This window comes from Argopecten irradians, chromosome 12, assembly GCF_041381155.1.
Source record: "Argopecten irradians isolate NY chromosome 12, Ai_NY, whole genome shotgun sequence".
NCBI lineage: Eukaryota > Metazoa > Mollusca > Bivalvia > Pectinida > Pectinidae > Argopecten > Argopecten irradians.
In genome coordinates, this window is record NC_091145.1 from 9,087,450 (window position 1) to 9,114,044 (window position 26,595).

The window sequence follows — 26,595 nt, forward strand, 5'->3', positions numbered from 1 at the left end:
AGAAATGAGTAAATCTGGATCATATAGCCTTCGATTCGCAGAACACATTCCTAAATAACGCAATCACACACTTTTATTTGTGTCGATATATACCTTGGGGAAATCATTCATTTTGTATGTGCCGATTTGAGGTACCACTTTACACATCATGTAATTTGTACCAATACAGAAATGGACGACTGAAAGATGAAAAGTATGTGGATCATGTTAATTACTACAAACTCATTTGTTTATATTTATAAATAATTCATAATGTAAACATTTAATTAGAAATCATTGATTCTTTATAGTAATGACAATATAGCACGGACATCCTAGATCTGGGAGGAAAGGTTTGTTTAACAATTTTATACCATTGATGACTATAATTATAGCTTTGTTAATTCTTAGAGTAAAGTACTTTAAGTTTAACAAACATTATATATAAGTCCTTGCTAACTAAGAGTATCAGCTCATATTTGTCAGTTGAAATGCAGTAACAAATCTGTATGAAGTTAAAGTTTTATATTCGAAAATATTATATTAATTAAATCTCTCTGATTATGATATATCTAGAGAAATGTTTTAAATCAAGTGTATATAGGTTTTCAGCGATGCTGATTCTAAGAGTTTGTCAGGTTTTCAGCAATGCTGATTCCTATTGAGAGTTTGTCAGATTAACATCAATGCTGATTCCTATTGAGAGTTTGTCAGATTAACAGCAATGCTGATTCCTATTAAGAGTTTGTCAGATTAACAGCAATGCTGATTCCTATTAAGAGTTTGTCAGATTAACAGCAATGCTGATTCCGAGAGTTTGTCAGGTTTTCAGCAATGCTGATTCCTATTGAGAGTTTGTCAGATTAACAGCAATGCTGATTCCTATTAAGAGTTTGTCAGATTAACAGCATGAATGCTGATTCCGAGAATTTGTCAGGTTTTCAACAAAGAAAACCATACAGTGCTTAATGTATTGGTAACATATTGGAAGCAAACAAAAAAAAAAGCTAGATTGGAACAACGAGTCTGCTCTATTGGTACATGTCCTCTGATTGGTGGATTCCATTGTCTGCTGATTCGTGGGTGTCTGATGTTGTCTCGTCTGATGATCGGCTGTTTATTTTTGTCACTCGACTGGTGAATTTTTAATGTAATTGTGTATCATGTGTGTAATAAAGTCTTTGGTTAGTTATATGCTGCTAAAGCAAACACATTAGGGTGGCCAATCAATATAGGTACTTGTTTTTCTGTCATATTTATCAACGTCCTGTTCGGAAATTCTGTCCATTGCATGATTGTGTGTTATCAATAATGTTACAGTGATGTAAACAAGTCATGTGATTGTTTTATCTGATGGCCAAGCGGACAAAATATCACATCAAATCTCACGGTTCGTTCCTCGTCCCATTTAACTATTCAGGAAGTGGTACCGAGGTCAAGGTTAACCTATCGAGTTCCAGGATGTATAGATAGAAAGTTTATCTGTCTGTGCTCATTCTGCCTTTGTTATGTAAGGTGAAGGTCCAAATTTGTTTCATAAGTCTTGACAATGTTTATTATATGGAGCAGGTCTGAATTACATTTTGTCTAAAAAGACATTTGAAGGAAGGAAGGAGGGGGAGGGGGTTGAGTTTATTGTAAATACTGTTTGTTATACGATATGGTCGCCTTTTAGCTTCCGGCTAAGAGGAAAATTGAAAGTAAGGTGAAGGTCCATGTGTGTCTTGACATAATCTTTATATGGAGCAGGTCTGAATTGCATGTTGTTTTATAAAAAGACATTTGAAAGAGGGTGGTTTATCGTAAATACTGTTTGTTATATGATGTGGTTACCTTTTAGCTTATGGCTAAGAGGAATAACCATTCAGTTAGTGAGGCAGGGGACCAGTAAGCTCACGATCGCTGGTTTGGTCTTGGGTGGTGCCTGCGGCACTTCACGGCACTTCTTTCGCCTTGTTGCAGAAGTTATTACAGTAGAATGCTATTGGTGAAAATCAGAAACATGAACACAAAACATATATTGGTGGCATGTTTTTGTTTCATTAATTACAATAAACGTTTTCCTAGCTAACCCTGCATGTGAAGAAAAGGTTTATCATCACATGGAATATAAAAAGCAAAAAGAATTACTTAAAATTCTTTAGATTGCGCTACAAGCATAAAAACTAAAAAGAATGACTCAAAATTCCTTAGATGAAGCTATGAGTGTCGTCTGAACCTGTATATGGGGCATGATAAATTTTACTTAGCTGTGATCAATAGAATTGTAGGTAGGATTCAGGGCACACATTGCATATAGAAAGGTAATATTTTACCTGTTAAGAACTTCAAGATATATGGTCTCCTCAGAAAAGGTTTAAATTAAGCCATGTACTCTAAGCTACTTCAATGGAAAGCCTATTAATTAACCCAAAAGCATATACGATATGTTACATAACAAGGTTCTATAAATGTCAAAATATTAAATAAAAATTGAAAATGTGGGAGGATAATGAAGTGAGATAAGAATCGCTGATTTATAATGGAGAGGATTCTGGACTATAATTCAGGTACTTTGATTGAAGCAGGATTGGTTTTAACCTAAATACATACAGGTAGTAGTAATTATTGGCGTTGTGTTAGTGAAAATGGGCCATAATGCATTACTCATTAAACAGAATATTGATCTAGCAGAAATAGACCAGCCTTGGCTCTATAGGTAGATTCCCATTACCGTTTCCTCGGTAGTTAAGGTACAGGTCAGACAGCTCAGGTGTAGTAATGGTGAGTTGGTGAGTGTGAGGAAAGACCATAATTATATCACGAATGCTTTCTTCATTACTTCAGGGTAATGGGGTCTTGAAAGCAACAAGAATGCCATTTTCAAAACAAATTCTGAAATTTACGAGGATAAACTGGAAGGGTGATGACAACAAAATCATATCAATGTCAAATCCTATATTGTAGTCATCATATATAACATAGTCCATACCTGTCCATCCCTTATCCAAAAGTTATGATACTGTAAACAAATTTATTTTCGTGGTAACATGATTTCACATTTTCATGCCTAACACCCATTTCACGTTGATTTGATTTATGTTCATATGGTTCATATGCAATTTTACAGCAATTAATTTATGCGATTTCAATTATCGCGAAATACACGAAATTAGAACACATGCTAAAATAAGCCGATTTACAGTATTGCTCAGACTGAATAGAGCTTGTTATCATAAGACAGTGACCCGGCACCTTACACTCCCAAACACATTTACAACAAATTTATGGTACTTTTATTACCTCGACAAAGTTCATAGAAGGAATTTCTGAATTTGCAATATTTGTATAACAAACTATGCTTATAACAAATGAATTTTGTTAGTCCCCAGAGGTTTGTTATATCCATGTTTTACTGTACCTATATTCAAAGTAAGTGGGTTCCACTGTGCTTCTCACCCAAGATCTCGAGTAATTAACCTTTGAAGTGACTTAATATGAGCTGACTGTTGTGAATTTATTCATTTGACCTTTGACTTTTGATTGTTACAGGTTGGTACAGAGGGGTATCACTTCACCGAAAAGGACCCAAGGTAGGTAACTCTTGTTGGAACGATTAAAGTAGACAAATTAACTTGACAATTACTAAACAGGATTGGCTTTCTTTTAACACAAATTTGATTTATTAATTGGGTTTATTTACTCGATTATGGGTGTTTAGATGTGAACATTTTCAGAGAATTAAAATGCGAACCAGAAGAAAGCAGAACATGAAAATCTCACTAAAGCTCTCAAAAATTAAGGCAATGCAAGATAAAACTTCAGATAAGTAAACCTTAAAAATTACAAAACATTTGAATGAGGATCATTTTCTGTTTGATATAATCAGAACTACCCGGTAGATACAAATAGAGTGTTAAGTCTTTGTCAAACCCACATTTTCAATGAGTTTGACTGGTGTTTTTTTTTTTACCCAGTACATTTCAGTATGATAGCACTATAAATTAACCCAAAATTGTTTCATTATCTCCTACTGGCTGTTGTATATAGTCAGAAAATCCATTGTTATTTCAAACAATTCCATTTTGCCACATAGCTGTATAAATCTGAAACCTTTGAACAATTCTGGCAGTTTAAGGTCAAAAATTTTCAGAATCATTTTCATGCAATCAGGCAACATATTCACAGCCCCAGGATTGTATTGGCTAATATGACACAAAGGTATTAGGATTTAACTCTTATCATTGAAATATGGCTGTATGTAAACCCACTTGGTCTTTGTGGAAAAACATTCCGACCATAGCCCAGTTTTGTTTAACAGATTGTACTACACAGATAAATTGACGTATTTTATGAAGAAACAGTAGACATTTCCAGAACGAACAATTTTATAAGGAAGACAATAATTGAAATAGGCGGTTCAGAATTAAAGAGTTGATTTTGCGAAGGAAGCATGATTTTGAATTGATTAAAAGCATGATTTTCTGAAAGAAAGACTTGTAATAAAGGATTGAAAAGGGTAGTTTTGAATATAAGTATTGATTTTGTGTAGGAAGCATGAATTTGATTTTGATTTGAATCATGATTTTGCCAGAAAAGGACTTGTAATGAAGCATGAATCACTCATCAAGAAATATTGGAAATGCAACAGAACTGTTAATTCCTATGGATGGATATTGGTAGGATCCCTGTAATTTCAGAGATTCAGTTAGTGGTGATTATATATGGCTTCTGGTCAATTCCCTCACGGATATGACCGGTGGTCAGTTGTCTTTTATGGGTCATCCCCCTGGCATTAAATATACTGCTCCCATCCATAATCAATACAGCTCAGGGTGGTTATAGAACATTGATCTCAAACCCAACATGTTATATCACATATAGTGGAGTCAAAAGATGGACGACATTTATTTGTCTAAGGTATGTTATGATTCATCATCGATTTAAACTTGGTCCAAGGTATATAATCTCTTGACTTGCAAAAGCACATTTGAGATTATGATTTTGGAAAGAATTTGTCAGCTTTTCTATTTTATTCATGACAAAGCCAAAAAGGGTCTAAAGATTTTGCACAGGATGTAGAGTTGAAACAAATGGAAAACTTATCAATTTGTTCAAATGAATGACTTTGTCCTTTATTCAGGGTCAGAAAAATATCTAAACTTGGTCCAAGGTATATAATCTCTTGACTTGCAAAAGCACTTTTGAGATTATGATTTTGGAAAGAATTTGTCAGCATTTCCATGTTATCCATGATAAAGCCAAAAAGGGTCTAAAGATAAGATTTTGCACAGGATGTGGAGTTGAGACAAATGGAGAACTTCTCAATTTGTTCAAATGAATGACTTTGTCCTTTATTCAGGGTCAGAAAAATATCTAAACTTGGTCCAAGGTATATAATCTCTTGACTTGCAAAAGCACAATTGAGATTATGATTTTGGAAAGAATTTGTCAGCATTTCCATGTTATCCATGATAAAGCCAAAAAGGGTCTAAAGATAAGATTTTGCACAGGATGCGGAGTTGAGACAAATGGAAAACTTCTCAATTTGTTCAAATGAATGACCTTGTCCTTTATTCAGGATCAGAAAAATATCTAAACTTGGTCCAAGGTATATAATCTCTTGACGTGCAAAAGCACATTTGAGATTATGATTTTGGAAAGAATTTGTCAGCTTTTCTATTTTATTCATGACAAAGCCAAAAAGGGTCTAAAGATAAGATTTTGCACAGGATGTGGAGTTGAGACAAATGGAAAACTTATCAATTTGTTCAAATAAATGACCTTGTCTTTTATTCAGGGTCAGAAAAATATCAAATAGTCTGAAGTCTTTGAAAGAAAACATATCAATTTGTCCAAATGCATGACCACGTCCTTTATTCAAGGTCAGAAATGTCAAACTAACTGAAGTCTTTGAAACAAAACATATCAATTTGTTCAAATGAATGACCTTGACCTTTAATCAAGGTCACAGATATCCAATAAACTAAATTCTTGACTCAGAGGTCTAGAGATCTGATGTCCTATTTGAGGCCAAGCTTATTGTAGTGAGTTGTCACTAGATATATATTTTATAATGAGTTATTTTGCCAAGAGAGCCGTTGTTCGCCGTCCTATTAATTTTGCGATGGTAAGGTTTAATTATGTGATGTTACGACCTTGTCCGGTTTTGTAACGAGAACCTGTTTACCCTGACCTGATTATTTATAATTACGAGCTCTCTATTGTCTCCCCGGGGTATAATCAGCAGGGTATTGTTATAGATGTTACCAGTCAATGACTTCCATTTTCCATTGTGGTTCCATACTTCTATTGATGCAATGAGAGGCTAGTGATGTCATTAGGTCTGAATGGTCGTGCATTAACAGGACAAGATGTAGAACGGTTTTATTTACATTACACAGAGCGAGATATTTGGTTAGCATGACAATGTAAATGATAGCTATAATTTGAGAAGCATATTGCAATGATAAAGGTTGAAATCAAGCAGTCAGATTCAGTAACATTTAATTTGTGGTGCATAATCACGAACTTGTGTAAAAACATCTCTCATATGTGATATCATTATCCTGTATTGAGTTAGTTATCTAAGTCTTTATTACAGGTTTTCTAAATATAGTGTCATCATATGCGCTAACAGTGATTGTTGCACGATGTATCTAACTCTGTTGAGAAATTCAGCTGAAATGCAAAAAAGTTTTTATCAAGATAATAATAGTCTGTTTATTGGATTGTAATTAAAAAATTGTAAAACGAGATAGTGAAATATTTTTATTTGTTTAGTTTATGAATATCTGCAGCTTCCTTTTTAATATCTAATTAACTTTATTTTAAGAATACTACATTGGTGAGTTGCTTTTATGACCACAAAACTACACAATGCTTTTAGATACATTTATATATGGACACATTGGCAATGAGTGCATGCACATACGTTAGTAGAATTTCATTATATCAGATAAAATTTCTTGAATTAGTATTACATGTATACCCCTCTCCCTACACTGCTACCTCCGTAACAAAGTTAGGGGTGTACTGGACTCCAGTTTGTCTGTCTGTATAAAAAAAAAATGGTCTGTAGACAACTTTTCCTAAACTACTGGATCAATTTCAATGAAACTTCACAGAAATGTTGGGGACCATGTTTGGTTGGTTGCCATGGTAACCAGGTCACAACACACTTGTTTAGCTATAGGCTTACAGTTCTAGTTAGTCTTGTGAAAGTTTTCGTTATTTTCCAAAATTTAGTTTATATTAGATATTGAAAAAGTTATTAACTTAAAAAAAATATGCTGGAACTTTTGTTCTTTTTCCTCCTTCATTTAAACTGACTGTGATTAAATTTAATGCTTTAGCACTGAGCTTTATTTGACTTCACCAATGTATAAAAGAACACAAAATGCACAATCTGATCACTAAGGTAAAAACACCATAATGTTGACATTGAATATCATATTTCAGATATATGATAAAACAGAAATTTGAGTCCAGGTGTTTACAATGTACTTCCAAATTCTTCTATGCATGGTTAAGTGGTTTATGTTTCATGGGGATGAATTATGTGGGTTGTAAAATGTCCAGGTGTAACTAGACTTTTGTAGGTAGATGCATTTTATATCACTTATAATCCAGAAACTGCTAGTGTAAACTATTGCCTTTTAGAGCATTTTGCTTTATAGATGTTGCTTATGATTTATGCTACTTGATATATTTTAATGTAAAAATGACCTAGTTGTAGTTTGCTAGCCCGTGTGCAGTGTGACCTTATTTATGTGTCAATAAAAAGGAAGTTACTGAGATCAGCAAAGGAATTTTTTTTATGACGTTTTGGGCCAATCATGAGGGGTTGAAGCCAAGACCGCTTCATGGGCACCATTAAGGGGTAATTTAAACTAGGTCATTATACATAACAATGGAGGTCACCTATTGACTTACTTTTATGTATAAGTGATTTAAGGAACACAGTTTTCTCTTTTTTAGGTCACTTTTCAGTTTTTAGATCCATAAATCATTACAGGATACATTTTTTCACCATTATTAACCACTTTATAAAGGTAATTTACATATAAGTAATTTAATTTAAATTTAATTAAAATTTTGATTTCTATAGTTACTGAAGATGTAACTAAATTTGAAATTTGATGAAACAATATGACATTCTAATGTAAGCCAACCATTTGTGGGTCATTTGTGGGACTTTGTGGGACCGTGAGTGGTCAAGAAGTCACAACATTTCCATATAAGCTCTCCACCTCTAGGTCGAATCCAATGTGGGGGCAGTTGCCAGGTACATGCATACATATATATATATATAAAATGACTGCTGGTTCGTGGTTTTCTGTGTATTCTGGCTTTCAACCATCTTCTAAACATAAATCTTTAAGTGACCCTTGATGTTAATAGGATGTTAAACTAACCAAACCAGGTACTGACGTGTTCTAGGTTGATGTTTTAACTCTGGTTACTCTGGATTTTCTTCCCCTGCCAAACCTGGCGTGTCCTTGTATAGCCACTAGTCTGTTAACTGGGATTTAGACACAAATCAAACGGATTTGCACCCCTATTATTGATAGTTTCCTCCTACACAGTATTTAGATCCCTCATTATTTCCTACGACATTTTGTATCGACGTCCTGTGACACTGACAATCCCTGGATTACACAATTGTACCATAAGTGGACCTGCCACAGCTGATAGCATGTTTAATATGACACGGCTGTATGTAATCTGTTTTATATGTCTCGGTTGTATATAATCTGATGGCTTTCTGACATTCACCCACATACATATTGATCCATTCATAACGTAGAACTAGTTACACCAGTTATAATCTTTGAAATTGTCCAAGGCAATTTTTTCACAATTTTTGATGTAAATTTCGTATTTACTTTTGTTAATTTTTGTCGGTAAAAAAATAATTTTCATGAACTAATAAAACAGACACAAATTTATAAGTATAAAGAAATTCTTAAACTGATTTCATGTAAGCTTTTGAAAACTCTAAGGTAAACTGCAAAATGAGCATAAAGTCAGATCACAAAATAACAGTGTTTTTAAAAGTTTCTACCATAATGGTGCCCAAATAAGTCCTATGATTTTATGAAGAGGATGTGAAATTGTAAGAAAGACAGGTTTTTTTTTTTAAAGATAACTTCAAATTACTTTATTTTATTTTCAGGGAATATTTCCAGCAGCCTTGATTCACATAAAGGAATGCGAGGTTGACAATGAAGGGTAAGTTGTCTCCCTTTTCATACATTTTAGTATTCGTTTTAAAAGTCAACTATTTCAGTCTGTAAGTCTTGAATTTGTGTAAATTAATAATCCATGACGACTACCAATTTACCTTTCCTGATATGCTTAGAATACACTTTAGTGTAGATCACATCTTAATTAACCTGAATCTTTAAGCCGTCTAGCTGAACATCTGTTAATCACCTGTTAATTATCACACAGGTGTGTTTCTCAATTTTGGTGATGCATAGAATCACAAATTTTACGATTACAGTTAAATTTTTATCTGGTGCTTTTCAATTTCATGGGAATGATGGTCACCAAAGTTAAATTATTGTGTGAGAGAAGTGTGTCCAGTTGAATGACATTGACCTATAGCTGCTTTCAAGGGTGCAGGGATAAAACTTATTGAAATATTCACATTAAATAAAAAAATAAATCTTAATAAAGTCCAGGTGGTTGGTCAGAGTTTGGTTTAGAATTATTCTTTAGTTAGTTAACACATTAGAAAAGACAATCTATCCATAGTACTTCAATGGACCTTCAATATTATGAAGACTTAATTTGCATCTCCATGCAGTCTTCCAACCGTCCAGATTTTCTCGACGTCTGAATTCCATTTTTTTAGTTATTCTGTGAGTTTTCTGGACTATCGGTGTCCGGATTTTTGTGGGTTCACTGTTATTACAAATAATGACCAATCTCCCCAAAATATAAGCAGTTACCTCTTCGATGTAATTTGGTGAGTGAATTGTTCTACTCTGGCTTAGGAGAATGAATTTACTACAGGAACATAATGATTGACACCGAAGCAAAAATACTTAATTCACCATAAATCTTTGTACTTGTAGTGTCCACGAGACGATTACGCCTATGGAGGATTCCATGGTGAAGGAGGTCACCTATGTCCTCAGGGAATGGTACACACTCTGGAAATCTCTCTTCATCAAATGGGTAGGCTTTAGTAATGAGCTGGACATATTCAGATTTAACTGTGATCTGTATGTCATTAGAATCATTGTAACCTATTGGAAATCAATTTCGTGCCAAACTAAATTATTACAATTAATAACAAACACTGCATCAGAGGTAAAATTCATAGATGTCAAAATTATTCTTCCTTATATGCTGTACGTCAAACGTTAATGGTGAACCATGTTAACTCACTCCATTAATAGGTTATCAATTGGATGGTTATTTTAATGTGCAGAGTACAGTTATCAGTAGATTTTATTTGACTGGCGGTATTAATAAATAGACTGTGTAGTCAGATAGAATTCTACACATTTTTTCAGTCAACTGACACGAAGGGTCAGAATGACCTATAGTCGTTGTGTTTTGTTCGTTTTTGTCAGCCGACTGTTGTGCGTGAACTTATCATTTAAACAACTTCTTCTCAATAAATGATTGTCCTAGGGTACTGATATTTGGCCTGTAGCTTGCTTGGGTCTGTATCATCTTTGGGTGAAGGACTCCCATGTTTGTTGTTCAAATAAACGACCTTAACCTTCATCCATGGTCACAGGGGCTAAATTGGCTTAAATCTTTAAAAGACTCTTGTCAATAACTAAGAGGCCTACAAATCTGATAGTAGGCCTGTGACTAATGGGATAAAGAGCTACCAAGTCTGTTCGTATGGATGATATTGGCCTTCATTCAAGATCACAGGGGTTAAATAAGCAACAGTCTTTAAATTACTTCAGTTAAACAATATGTTGTATTGTATTAATAGTCAGATGACCGTTAAGGACCATTGGGCCTCTTGTTAATTTTTGCTTTTTATTCAGGGCCAGGCTGGAGCCACAGTACAGGAAATCAGGAACGCTATGATACATCTGATGTCACTGAGAGGCAAGCTGATCAGTGCTGCCCTGTCTCACGAACAGGCCAAGGAATTACGTCAGGAGATCGCCACACTTATAGACTGGGGCGACGGGTATGTATATAACAGGCCAAGGAATTACGTCAGGAGATCGCCACACTTATAGACTGGGGCGACGGGTATGTCTCTATCCACACTTATAGACTGGGGCGACGGGTATGTCTCTATCCACACTTATAGACTGGGGCGACGGGTATGTCTCTAACCACACTTATAGACTGGGGCGACGGGTATGTCTCTATCCACACTTATAGACTGGGGCGACGGGTATGTCTCTAACCACACTTATAGAGTGGGGCGACAGCTATGTCTCTAACCACACTTATAGACTGGGGCGACGGGTATGTCTCTATCCACACTTATAGACTGGGGCGACGGGTATGTCTCTAACCACACTTATAGACTGGGGCGACGGATATGTCTCTAACCACACTTATAGACTGGGGCGACGGGTATGTCTCTAATCACACTTATAGACTGGGGCGACGGGTATGTATATAATAGGCCAAGGAATTACGTCAGGAGATCGCCACACTTATAGACTGGGGCGACGGGTATGTCTCTATCCATACTTATAGACTGGGGCGACGGGTATGTCTCTAACCACACTTATAGAGTGGGGCGACGGGTATGTCTCTAACCACACTTATAGACTGGGGCGACAACTATGTCTCTATCCACACTTATAGACTGGGCGACGGGTATGTCTCTATCCACACACTTATAGATGTGGGGCGACGGGTATGTCTCTATCCACACTTATACACTGGGGCGACGGGTATGTCTCTAACCACACTTATAGACTATACACTTATAGACTGGGGCGACGGGTATGTCTCTAACCACACTTATAGACTGGGGCGACGGGTATGTCTCTAACCACACTTATAGACTGGGGCGACGGGTATGTCTCTAACCACACTTATAGACTGGGGCGACGGGTATGTCTCTAACCCACTTTATGGGGACTGCCTATATAGACTGGGGCGACGGGATATGTCTCTAACCACACTTATAGACTGGGGCGACGGGTATGTCTCTAACCACACTTATAGACTGGGGCGACGGGTATGTCTCTAACCACACTTATAGACTGGGGCGACGGGTATGTCTCTAACCACACTTATAGACTGGGGCGACGGGTATGTCTCTAACCACACTTATAGACTGGGGCGACGGGTATGTCTCTAACCACACTTATAGACTGGGGCGACGGGTATGTCTCTAACCACACTTATAGACTGGGGCGACGGGTATGTCTCTAACCACACTTATAGACTGGGGCGACGGGTATGTCTCTAACCACACTTATAGACTGGGGCGACGGGTATGTCTCTAACCACACTTATAGACTGGGGCGACGGGTATGTCTCTAACCACACTTATAGACTGGGGCGACGGGTATGTCTCTAACCACACTTATAGACTGGGGCGACGGGTATGTCTCTAACCACACTTATAGACTGGGGCGACGGGTATGTCTCTAACCACACTTATAGACTGGGGCGACGGGTATGTCTCTAAACCACACTTATAGACTGGGGCGACGGGTATGTCTCTAACCACACTTATAGACTGGGGCGACGGGTATGTCTCTATCCACACTTATAGACTGGGACGACGGGTATGTCTCTAACCACACTTATAGACTGGGGCGACGGGTATGTCTCTAACCACACTTATAGACTGGGGCGACGGGTATGTCTCTAACCACACTTATAGACTGGGACGACGGGTATGTCTCTAACCACACTTATAGACTGGGGCGACGGGTATGTCTCTAACCACACTTATAGACTGGGGCGACGGGTATGTCTCTAACCACACTTATAGACTGGGCGGACGGGTATGTCTCTAACCACACTTATAGACTGGGGCGACGGGTATGTCTCTAACCACACTTATAGACTGGGACGACGGGTATGTCTCTAACCACACTTATAGACTGGGGCGACGGGTATGTCTCTAACCACACTTATAGACTGGGGCGACGGGTATGTCTCTAACCACACTTATAGACTGGGGTGACGGGTATGTCTCTAACCATGCTTATAGACTGGGGCGACGGGTATGTCTCTAACCACACTTATAGACTGGGACGACGGGTATGTCTCTAACCACACTTATAGACTGGGGCGACGGGTATGTCTCTAATCACACTTATAGACTGGGGCGACGGGTATGTCTCTAATCACACTTATAGACTGGGGCGACGGGTATGTCTCTAACCACACTTATAGACTGGGACGACGGGTATGTCTCTAATCACACTTATAGACTGGGCGACGGGTATGTCTCTAACCACACTTATAGACTGGGGCGACGGGTATGTCTCTAACCACACTTATAGACTGGGGCGACGGGTATGTCTCTAACCACACTTATAGACTGGGGCGACGGGTATGTCTCTAACCACACTTATAGACTGGGGCGACGGGGTAGACTGGGGACGGTATGTCTCTAACCACACTTATAGACTGGGGACGACGGGTATGTCTCTAACCACACTTATAGACTGGGGTGACGGTATGTCTCTAACCACACTTATAGACTGGGGTGACGGGTATGTCTCTAACCACACTTATAGACTGGGGCGACGGGTATGTCTCTAACCACACTTATAGACTGGGACGACGGGTATGTCTCTAACCACACTTATAGACTGGGGCGACGGGTATGTCTCTAACCACACTTATAGACTGGGGCGACGGGTATGTCTCTAACCACACTTATAGACTGGGGCGACGGGTATGTCTCTAACCACACTTATAGACTGGGGGACGGGTATGTCTCTAACCACACTTATAGACTGGGGCGACGGGTATGTCTCTAACCACACTTATAGACTGGGGCGACGGGTATGTCTCTAACCACACTTATAGACTGGGGTGACGGGTATGTCTCTAACCACACTTATAGACTGGGGTGACGGGTATGTCTCTAACCATGCTTATAGACTGGGGTGACGGGTATGTCTCTAACCACACTTATAGACTGGGGCGACGGGTATGTCTCTAACCACACTTATAGACTGGGGCGACGGGTATGTCTCTAACCACACTTATAGACTGGGGCGACGGGTATGTCTCTATCCACACTTATATAGACTGGGGCGACGGGTATGTCTCTAACCACACTTATAGACTGGGGTGACGGGTATGTCTCTAACCACACTTATAGACTGGGGTGACGGGTATGTCTCTAACCATGCTTATAGACTGGGGCGACGGGTATGTCTCTATCCACACTTATAGACTGGGGCGACGGGTATGTCTCTAACCACACTTATAGACTGGGGCGACGGGTATGTCTCTAACCACACTTATAGACTGGGGCGACGGGTATGTCTCTATCCACACTTATAGACTGGGGCGACGGGTATGTCTCTAACCACACTTATAGACTGGGGCGACGGGTATGTCTCTAATCACACTTATAGACTGGGGCGACGGGTATGTCTCTAACCACACTTATAGACTGGGACGACGGGTATGTCTCTAAATGTCTCACACTTATAGACTGGGGCGACGGGTATGTCTCTAACCACACTTATAGACTGGGGCGACGGGTATGTCTCTAACCATGCTTATAGACTGGGGCGACGGGTATGTCTCTAACACACTTATAGACTGGGACGACGGGTATGTCTCTAACCATGCGTATAGACTGGGGCGACGGGTATGTCTCTAACCACACTTATAGACTGGGGCGACGGGTATGTCTCTAACCACACTTATAGACTGGGCGACGGGTATGTCTCTAACCACACTTATAGACGCGGTATGTCTCTAACCACACTTATAGACTGGGGCGACGGGTATGTCTCTAACCACACTTATAGACTGGGGCGACGGGTATGTCTCTAACCACACTTATAGACTGGGGCGACGGGTATGTCTCTAACCACACTTATAGACTGGGGCGACGGGTATGTCTCTAACCACACTTATAGACTGGGACGACGGGTATGTCTCTAACCACACTTATAGACTGGGACGACGGGTATGTCTCTAACCACACTTATAGACTGGGGCGACGGGTATGTCTCTAACCACACTTATAGACTGGGGCGACGGGTATGTCTCTAACCACACTTATAGACTGGGGCGACGGGTATGTCTCTAACCACACTTATAGACTGGGGCGACGGGTATGTCTCTAACCACACTTATAGACTGGGGCGACGGGTATGTCTCTAACCACACTTATAGACTGGGGCGACGGGTATGTCTCTAACCACACTTATAGACTGGGGCGACGGGTATGTCTCTCTAACCACACTTATAGACTGGGGCGACGGGTATGTCTCTATAACCACACTTATAGACTGGGACGATGGGTATGTCTCTAATCACACTTATAGACTGGGACGATGTCTCTAACACTTAAGACTGGGCGACGGGTATGTCTCTAACCACACTTATAGACTGGGGCGACGGGTATGTCTCTAACCACACTTATAGACTGGGGGCGACGGGTATGTCTCTAACCACACTTATAGACTGGGGCGACGGGTATGTCTCTAACCACACTTATATAGACTGGGGCGACGGGTATGTCTCTAACCACACTTATAGACTGGGGCGACGGGTATGTCTCTATAACCACACTTATAGACTGGGGCGACGGGTATGTCTCTAACCACACTTATAGACTGGGGCGACGGGTATGTCTCTAACCACACTTATAGACTGGGGCGACGGGTATGTCTCTAACCACACTTATAGACTGGGGCGACGGGTATGTCTCTAACCACACTTATAAGACTGGGCGACGGGTATGTCTCTAACCACACTTATAGACTGGGGCGACGGGTATGTCTCTAACCACACTTATAGACTGGGCGACGGGTATGTCTCTAACCACACTTATAGACTGGGGCGACGGGTATGTCTCTAACCACAACTTATAGACTGGGGACGACGGGTATGTCTCTAACCACACTTATAGACTGGGGCGACGGGTATGTCTCTAACCACACTTATAGACTGGGGCGACGGGTATGTCTCTAACCACACTTATAGACTGGGGCGACGGGTATGTCTCTAACCACACTTATAGACTGGGGCGACGGGTATGTCTCTAACCTTATGACACTTATAGACTGGGGCGACGGGTATGTCTCTAACCACACTTATATGACTGGGGCGACGGGTATGTCTCTAACCACACTTATAGACTGGGGCGACGGGTATGTCTCTAACCACACTTATAGACTGGGGCGACGGGTATGTCTCTAACCACACTTATAGACTGGGGCGACGGGTATGTCTCTAACCACACTTATAGACTGGGGCGACGGGTATGTCTCTAACCACACTTATAGACTGGGGCGACGGGTATGTCTCTAACCACACTTATAGACTGGGGTGACGGGTATGTCTCTAACCACACTTATAGACTGGGGCGACGGGTATGTCTCTAACCACACTTATAGACTGGGGCGACGGGTATGTCTCTAACCACACTTATAGACTGGGGCGACGGGTATGTCTCTAATCACACTTATAGACTGGGGCGACGGGTATGTCTCTAACCACACTTATAGACTGGGGCGACGGGTATGTCTCTAATCCACACTTATAGACTGGGGCGACGGGTATGTCTCTAACCACACTTATAGACTGGGGTGACGGGTATGTCTCTAACCACACTTATAGACTGGGGCGACGGGTATGTCTCTAACCGACACACTTATAGACTGGGGCGACGGGTATGTCTCTAACCACACTTATAGACTGGGGCGACGGGTATGTCTCTAACCACACTTATAGACTGGGGCGACGGGTATGTCTCTAACCACACTTATAGACTGGGGCGACGGGTATGTCTCTAACCACACTTATAGACTGGGGCGACGGGTATGTCTCTAACCACACTTATAGACTGGGACGACGGGTATGTCTCTAACCACACTTATAGACTGGGGCGACGGGTATGTCTCTAACCACACTTATAGACTGGGGCGACGGGTATGTCTCTAACCACACTTATAGACTGGGGCGACGGGTATGTCTCTAACCACACTTATAGACTGCGGGCGACGGGGTATGTCTCTAACCACACTTATAGACTGGGGTGACGGGTATGTCTCTAACCACACTTATAGACTGGGGCGACGGGTATGTCTCTAACCACACTTATAGACTGGGGCGACGGGTATGTCTCTAACCATGCTTATAGACTGGGGCGACGGGTATGTCTCTAACCACACTTATAGACTGGGGTGACGGGTATGTCTCTAACCACACTTATAGACTGGGGCGACGGGTATGTCTCTAACCACACTTATAGACTGGGGCGACGGGTATGTCTCTAACCACACTTATAGACTGGGGCGACGGGTATGTCTCTAACCACACTTATAGACTGGGGCGACGGGTATGTCTCTAACCACACTTATAGACTGGGGCGACGGGTATGTCTCTAACCACACTTATAGACTGGGGCGACGGGTATGTCTCTAACCACACTTATAGACTGGGGTGACGGGTATGTCTCTAACCACACTTATAGACTGGGGCGACGGGTATGTCTCTAACCACACTTATAGACTGGGGCGACGGGTATGTCTCTAACCACACTTATTAGACTGGGGCGACGGGTATGTCTCTAACCACACTTATAGACTGGGGCGACGGGTATGTCTCTAACCACACTTATAGACTGGGGCGAGGGTATGTCTCTAACCACACTTATAGACTGGGGCGACGGGTATGTCTCTCTAACCACACTTATAGGGACTGGGTATGTCGACGGGTATGTCTCTAACCACACTTATAGACTGGGGCGACGGGTATGTCTCTAACCACACTTATAGACTGGGGCGACGGGTATGTCTCTAACCACACTTATAGACTGGGGCGACGGGTATGTCTCTAACCACACTTATAGACTGGGGCGACGGGTATGTCTCTAACCACACTTATAGACTGGGGCGACGGGTATGTCTCTAACCACACTTATAGACTGGGGTGACGGGTATGTCTCTAACCACATGCTTATAGACTGGGGTGACGGGTATGTCTCTAACCACACTTATAGACTGGGGCGACGGGTATGTCTCTAACCAACACTTATAGACTGGGGCGACGGTATGTCTCTAACACACTTATAGACTGGGGCGACGGGTATGTCTCTAACCACACTTATAGACTGGGGCGACGGGTATGTCTCTAACCACACTTATAGACTGGGGCGACGGGTATGTCTCTAACCACACTTATAGACTGGGGGAGACGGGTATGTCTCTAACCACACTTATAGACTGGGGCGACGGGTATGTCTCTAATCACACTTATAGACTGGGGCGACGGGTATGTCTCTAATCACACTTATAGACTGGGGCGACGGGTATGTCTCTAACCACACTTATAGACTGGGGCGACGGGTATGTCTCTAACCACACTTATAGACTGGGGCGACGGGTATGTCTCTAACCACACTTATAGACTGGGGCGACGGGTATGTCTCTAACCACACTTATAGACTGGGGCGACGGGTATGTCTCTAACCACAACTTATAGACTGGGGCGACGGGTATGTCTCTAACCAACTTATAGACTGGGGTATGTCTCTAACCACACTTATAGACTGGGGCGACGGGTATGTCTCTAACCACACTTATAGACTGGGGCGACGGGTATGTCTCTAATCCACACTTATAGACTGGGGCGACGGGTATGTCTCTAACCACACTTATAGACTGGGGCGAACGGGTATGTCTCTAACCACACTTATAGACTGGGGCGACGGGTATGTCTCTAACCACACTTATAGACTGGGGGCGACGGGTATGTCTCTAACCACACTTATAGACTGGGACGACGGGTATGTCTCTAACCACACTTATAGACTGGGGCGACGGGTATGTCTCTAACCACACTTATAGACTGGGGCGACGGGTATGTCTCTAACCACACTTATAGACTGGGGTGACGGGTATGTCTCTAACCACACTTATAGACTGGGGCGACGGGTATGTCTCTAACCACACTTATAGACTGGGGCGACGGGTATGTCTCTAACCACACTTATAGACTGGGGTGACGGGTATGTCTCTAACCACACTTATAGACTGGGGCGACGGGTATGTCTCTAACCACACTTATAGACTGGGGCGACGGGTATGTCTCTAACCACACTTATAGACTGGGGCGACGGGTATGTCTCTAACCACACTTATAGACTGGGGCGACGGGTATGTCTCTAACCACACTTATAGACTGGGGCGACGGGTATGTCTCTAACCACACTTATAGACTGGGGCGACGGGTATGTCTCTAACCACACTTATAGACTGGGGCGACGGGTATGTCTCTAACCACACTTATAGACTGGGGCGACGGGTATGTCTCTAACCACACTTATAGACTGGGGGACGGGTATGTCTCTAACCACACTTATAGACTGGGGCGACGGGTATGTCTCTAACCACACTTATAGACTGGGGCGACGGGTATGTCTCTAACCACACTTATAGACTGGGGTGAGGGTATGTCTCTAACCACACTTATAGACTGGGGCGACGGGTATGTCTCTAACCACACTTATAGACTGGGGCGACGGGTATGTCTCTAACCACACTTATAGACTGGGGTGACGGGTATGTCTCTAACCACACTTATAGACTGGGGTGACGGGTATGTCTCTAACCACACTTATAGACTGGGCGACGGGTATGTCTCTAAACACACACTTATAGACTGGGGCGACGGGTATGTCTCTAACCACACTTATAGACTGGGGCGACGGGTATGTCTCTAACCACACTTATAGACTGGGGCGACGGGTATGTCTCTAACCACACTTATAGACTGGGGACGGGGTATGTCTCTAACCACACTTATAGACTGGGGCGACGGGTATGTCTCTATAACCACACTTATAGACTGGGGCGACGGGTATGTCTCTAACCACACTTATAGACTGGGGCGACGGGTATGTCTCTAACACACTTATAGACTGGGGCGACGGGTATGTCTCTAACCACACTTATAGACTGGGGCGACGGGTATGTCTCTAACCACACTTATAGACTGGGGCGACGGGTATGTCTCTAACCACACTTATAGACTGGGGCGACGGGTATGTCTCTAACCACACTTATAGACTGGGGCGAGGGGTATGTCTCTATAACCACACTTATAGACTGGGGCGACGGGTATGTCTCTAACCACACTTATAGACTGGGGCGACGGGTATGTCTCTAACCACACTTATAGACTGGGGCGACGGGTATGTCTCTAACCACACTTATAGACTGGGGCGACGGGTATGTCTCTAACCACACTTATAGACTGGGGCGACGGGTATGTCTCTAACCACACTTATAGACTGGGGCGACGGGTATGTCTCTAACCACACTTATAGACTGGGGCGACGGGTATGTCTCTAACCACACTTATAGACTGGGGCGACGGGTATGTCTCTAACCACACTTATAGACTGGGGTGACGGGTATGTCTCTAACCACACTTATAGACTGGGGCGACGGGTATGTCTCTAACCACACTATGTCTCTAACCACACTTATAGACTGGGGCGACGGGTATGTCTCTAACCACACTTATAGACTGGGGCGACGGGTATGTCTCTCACACTTATAGACTGGGGCGACGGGTATGTCTCTATAACCACACTTATAGACTGGGACGACGGGTATGTCTCTAATCACACTTATAGACTGGGACGACGGGTATGTCTCTCTAACCACACTTATAGACTGGGGATATGTCTCTAATCACACTTATAGACTGGGACGACGGGTATGTCTCTAACCACACTTATAGACTGGGACGACGGGTATGTCTCTAACCACACTTATAGACTGGGGTCTCTAACCACACTTATAGACTGGGGCGACGGGTATGTCTCTAACCACACTTATGACTCAGAATTACCTCTGAATTTGAGACTGCAGTAACCAAGAAAGTGGGGGCCAATTAATAAGCCAATATTCTACCACCAGCTCTCCACTTCTGGATGGACAGTTTAGGACATAAAATCAGACCAAACCAAGATTTGTCTTTCAAAAAAATATACAGTATTGAAGCTGTACTAGTAGAACTATTCATGACTTTGTGCTTATTTCATGTTTATTAAACCTCTCGAATGTATTCACACCCAAAGGTAATGCTACCGATGCACAGTCCAATGATTACCATACTAGAAACAGCTTTGAAATTTTAACTAAGCAAAAACATGAACACATGAAAATATTTGTATTTTATAGTATAAAACTCTCTTTCAGAAAACTTGGTATGGACTTGGTACCTCGGGTTGAAGGAGAACCAGTGGATCCGGACCGATACAGTGTAACAGGGCTCTATAGACTCCACACAAAAAGTTCTTCTAATACCACTCCAGATATGGTAGGTTGTCTGTCCATTTGTCAGTCTGTCCATCCATCTATATAGTCTACTTCCCCAAAACTGATTGGAGAGTTAAGAAGTGTTGACTTCTCTGTCTTTTCAATATAAAGTCAGCCATAGTTAATTACCAATTGAGGCATTAAATACAGAATGTTGATTATACTCAGCAATGAAATAACCTGACAAGGACCTAACCTTTGACCTCTGAACTCTTTAATTAATTGAGTTTTATTCTCCTACATTTATAATGTTAAGATTTCGGTGAGTACCAAAAGCTCTAAACCATACTACACCTGCATAGCTGATTTGTGTAATTGAGATTTTAAAGCTTTAATTTTGAGTATATATTATCTAGCCAAAGAAAAACATATTGATGAGATGTATTTCTTTATTAAAACTGCTGAGATTTTGAATTATGAATTCTGCTAATATTTTCTAGCCAAAGAAAAGAAGCAGTGCTGAGAGTTATAGAGGAGACGGGAAGTGTGTGGGGATGAATCATCTGTTGGTCAACTTCAAGTCATCACAGTGTGCCATAATGGAGGAGTCGGTCCTATACCTGTCTGTATATAACGCCAGGGAACGCAAATTTATCAGGTAGGTAAAACCTCGGGTGATGTCTGTATATAACACCAGGGAATGCAAATTTATAAGGTAAGTAAAAATCACAAGTGGAAGTAATGTTTTATAATTGTAGTAGGTAATTCCTGTGTGTTGTTTAAGTGGCCACTAGGTAGTATAGACTTATAAAACAGGAAGATCATGAATTTACAGTGAAATATCTTAATCCATTATCAATAATACAAAAGAACACTGGGTACTAAGATTACGCACCCAGGAAATAGTGAGTGATCAAATAAACTTCATTAGGAAATACAAGAGAAATCTTGGACAAGGAAACTTATCCCTTATATGATGTTTATACAATTTCATTATGTCTACTGGTTCAGGGGAAATATTTTTATTACTTCAGGAAAGATAATGTCCTTAGTTAAGGGGAGTTAATTTAATTTGATCAATGGAGGTAATTAAATTATTTCAAGGGAGATAAGTTTGTAATGCTTGAGGAGATGAATGTATTTGTTGGTGGGGGCTAGATCATGTCTTATGTGAGATAATTTCATTTTTGACAGAATTGCACAGAAAAGAATAAATCTATACAAATAAAAGAACATTTTGAGTATGTTGAGATTGCTCGATCAGTACTGTATATAGACTACTACTTAGATGATTGAGTGCTGAATATCTTTAATGATAATTTTTATTTTTTTCAGTGAACAATTTGAAGTATGTGTAAACAAGAATGGTTTAGCTCAGGATCAAGATAAACTTAGTGGATACTACGGTTTATTTTCTGTGAGTATAACTTATAACTTCATACAGAATCTCAGTAATTGTAGAGAAATGGCTGAATACATTATGAAGTCAGTTAAAAACTGTACAGTAAAACATGGAAATGAACTTGTGTGGACTAACAAAATTACTTTGTTATAAGCACATTTTGTAATACACATACGTATTACTAACATCATACAGGAACCTTGACCTGGAATGCAAGTTATTATATTATAACCATTAATTTGTCGTATACAGGAAATTTTGTAGCGTTTCTTCAATGAATTTTAACAAGTGTGCGAGTAAGTTATGTATAGTGATGGATGTTAATTTTTCTTTCAAAGTTCAAACTGTGTGGTATCATTTTACAGGACTTATCCTCAGAGGATCTCAACAAATCTTTGTTTTTAGTCATCAAAATTTACAGATGTGGCAAGTATCATTTTCTTTATCAAATCTGTATTATACATTTATGGCCCTGCTGGCAGTGTGATATGAAGGTCTATGTACCTGCAGGTGTAATATTTCTCTGAGGGCTTGCCATATCACACTGTCACCATGGACATGAAATGTTTATTATAATGAAAACTTGCGATTCGCTACTCTGAGGGTAAATATTACTTAAATTTGCAAAAAGTATAAATTGTTGCTTAACCCTTCGTACGTCATTGTTGTACAATAAGAAGGGGAGATGACTCCATGTTACAGATGGGTCACCATGGGCCACGCACCCCAGAGCGATATATTTCTTTCCCCCAAAGGAAATACGAAGTTTTATTTCCCCGTCATGTGATGTATTTCAACTAATCACCATCACTGTAATAACATGAAGTACAATAATATCCGTTATATCCAGTCAATATTTTAATATTTCTATAAGATACTAATATGATTCATGGAGGCACCTGCCAATGGTCATTGGGGATTTTGAGTCTTTAACATGGGTCAGTGTCCAGGAACTTGTAAGGTTTTCTTTGGGACCTATGGCAAATTTTACCCTTATGACCCTATAGCTATCTCTTATAGAAGTTAACGTAATTAACATTTGAATCTTTTCCTCCCACAGGTAAGATGTTAGCTGCTGCCCAACAGAGAGGTGTGGGTCGGACGTATAGACGACCGTTTGGAGTCGGAGGTAGGTACAGGAGTGTCTTTATTTAATAGAAGTATTGGCTATTGTTCTTTTCAAACAATAGAAAATTGATTGGTTATTGTTAGTTTTCAGAAAAAAAAATATATTGCTAATTGTTATTTTCAGACAATACGGTTATTGTTTTCATGTCAACTGCAGGGGAAACTTTAAACATTGTGAGATATTTATTACAGTGATGAAGGTGGAGGAGGTGAAACACATGGCGTCCACAGAAAAGGAATACGAGACCATGATGAAGGTTACAAGGTACTGCTATATTTCTCTTTGTTGTTTTTGGTGATGTTTATTAAAGGTTCAGCGTGCTGTCATATAACTTTTCACTTTAAATATTTATTCTTAAAAGCCCTGTATGCTAATAGTAAAATCTGTGAGTAACTTATCCTCAACATACAAGAAGTAATAGGACCTAATTTCAGACTGTAGGTTGCTTGATTTCAGGGTTTCCAGCATTATTCAAAAGAAACTTGTTAGTTCAGTCAAAGTCTTGAAATTCAAATATTCTTTTAAGGTATTTAGCAGATCCCAAATAACCAAGATATCTAGAGTACATGGAATATCTGGCCACCAGTTTATATGCTTTTGAGGTTGATGTGATGTAAATTGTTGAGAATGTGACCTTGAACTTTCATTGCGATGTCATCTATTTCACATTGTTGACAGATGACCTTGACCTTTTTTTAGGAAGTCATATGTTGTAAATATTGGGATTTTGACCTTGTCATCTCATTATAAGATAATTTATTGGTATTTATTGTGTTACTGTTTTTCCCCAGTTGTGTGGACGCCGAGAACACCTTCCCTGACCAGCATGAGATTCTGATAAAGAAGGCCCTACAGGAGAAGAGTGGCAGCCGACTTGGGAGCAGCTTCAAGGAAGACAAAGTTAATTTAGGTAACCATGCTTCAACTTGTCTTCTGAAGGAAAGACAAAGTCAATTTAGGTAACCATGCTTAAATTTGTCTTCTAGAGGGAATACAAAGTCAATATAGGTAGCCATGCTTCAACAAGTCTTCTGGAGGAATGACAGAGTAAATTAAGGCAACCATGCTTAAACTTGTCTTCTGGAGGGATTTCTGGAGGGAAGACAATGTCAATATAGATAGCCATGGTTCAACATGTCTTCTGGAGGGAAGACAAAGTCAATATAAGTAGCCATGCTTCAACGTGTCTTCTAGAAGGAAGATAAAGTCAATTTTGGTAACCTTGCTTCAACTAAGTTAATTTAGGTAACCATGCTTCAACTTGTCTTCTAAAGGAAAGACAAAGTCAATTTAGGTAACCATGCTTCAACTTGTCTTCTGGAGGGAAGAGAAAGTCAATATAGGTAGCCATGCTTCAACTTGTCTTCTGAAGGAAAGGCAAAGTCCATTTAGGTAACCATACTTCAATTTGTCTTCTGGAGGGAAGACAAAGTCAATATAGGTAGCCATGCTTCAACTTGTCTTCTGGAGGGAAGACAAAGTCAATATAGGTAGCCATGCTTCAACTTGTCTTCTGAAGGAAAGACAAAGTAAATTTAGGTAACCATGCTTCAACTTGTCTTTTGGAGGGAAGACAAAGTCAATATAGGAAGCCATACTTCAACATGTCTTCTGGAAGGAAAGACAAAGTCAATTTAGGTAACCATACTTCAACTTGTCTTCTGAAGGAAAGACAAAGTCAATTTAGGTAACAATGCTTCAACTTGTCTTCTGAAGGAAAGACAAAGTCAATTTAGGTAACAATGCTTCAACTTGTCTTCTGAAAGAAAGGCAAAGTCAATTTAGGTAACCATGCTTCAACTTGTCTTCTGAAGGAAAGACAAAGTCAATATAGGTAACCATGCTTCAACTTGTCTTCTGAGGGAAAGAAAAGGTCAATTTACGTCACAGAATGGGGATAAGTTAATGGCTGCATTAGTCTTTGATTGGCTGATAACTTGGTGGGCAGGATGATACACTGGCAATACTTATTGTGAACAAAAAGTTCTGATTGAAGGTGGCTAGCAAATGGATGCTTCTGATTGGTTGAAATTTAAATATTGTCCTATTGTGATGAAATATGGCCTGTTTAATGCAGTTTGGCATTACAAAACAATCACAGTAAGTGTATTCATTTTGCAAATGGACAAAAACTAGCAGCCATTCCTGGTCTCCAATTTGTTGAAAAAATTGTGTGCAGGTTTATGAAATGTAGGGTGAGTTTTATATGGATTAGGGATATTCATGCATTATTCAGACAGTTCTAATCTGTTCTTTCTTGCAGGTGTTACCTTATCATTTAAGATGTTCCAAGGGGACCTACAGGCAATAAAGACAGAAGAGGCCATTTTGTTTACAAAAGGCGTGACGGTGATACCGAAACTCAGTTTTACAGATCTCATAATAAATCCAGGTAAATAATTAACTCAGGTAAAACCTGCAAAATCTCATAAGAAATTCAGGTAAAAGTACAGGTAACTTAATTATACATTGAATGTATTAGTATAAAATAAAAAAAAAATTTCACAATGTCATATATTTACTTGTAAACACTGACATCAAAATCTGTGTATTGATGTGCGTTGTCATAGATGTGTGTTCATTGAGGTAGTGGTTGTTTAAAATGCCACATTTACATATAAGTTTAGGTAAAAGAATAACTTTGTTTGATGTAACCATTGTGTATAGAAGTAGAATTT

General features: G+C 40.3%; 1 protein-coding gene across 1 annotated transcript in view; it reads left to right on the forward strand.

The window, feature by feature from the left end:
• LOC138336639 (dedicator of cytokinesis protein 4-like) overlaps positions 1–26,595 on the forward strand; it is a 167,326-nt gene that overhangs the window by 23,436 nt on the left and 117,295 nt on the right. The window contains exons 3-14 of the mRNA XM_069286164.1: positions 3,511–3,551; positions 9,137–9,192; positions 10,044–10,146; positions 10,980–11,128; positions 21,327–21,447; positions 21,887–22,044; positions 22,722–22,803; positions 23,154–23,214; positions 23,849–23,917; positions 24,109–24,181; positions 24,709–24,827; positions 26,181–26,309. Coding sequence (XP_069142265.1) covers positions 3,511–3,551; positions 9,137–9,192; positions 10,044–10,146; positions 10,980–11,128; positions 21,327–21,447; positions 21,887–22,044; positions 22,722–22,803; positions 23,154–23,214; positions 23,849–23,917; positions 24,109–24,181; positions 24,709–24,827; positions 26,181–26,309 — 1,161 coding nt within the window. The remainder of the gene's footprint in view (positions 1–3,510; positions 3,552–9,136; positions 9,193–10,043; positions 10,147–10,979; positions 11,129–21,326; positions 21,448–21,886; positions 22,045–22,721; positions 22,804–23,153; positions 23,215–23,848; positions 23,918–24,108; positions 24,182–24,708; positions 24,828–26,180; positions 26,310–26,595) is intronic.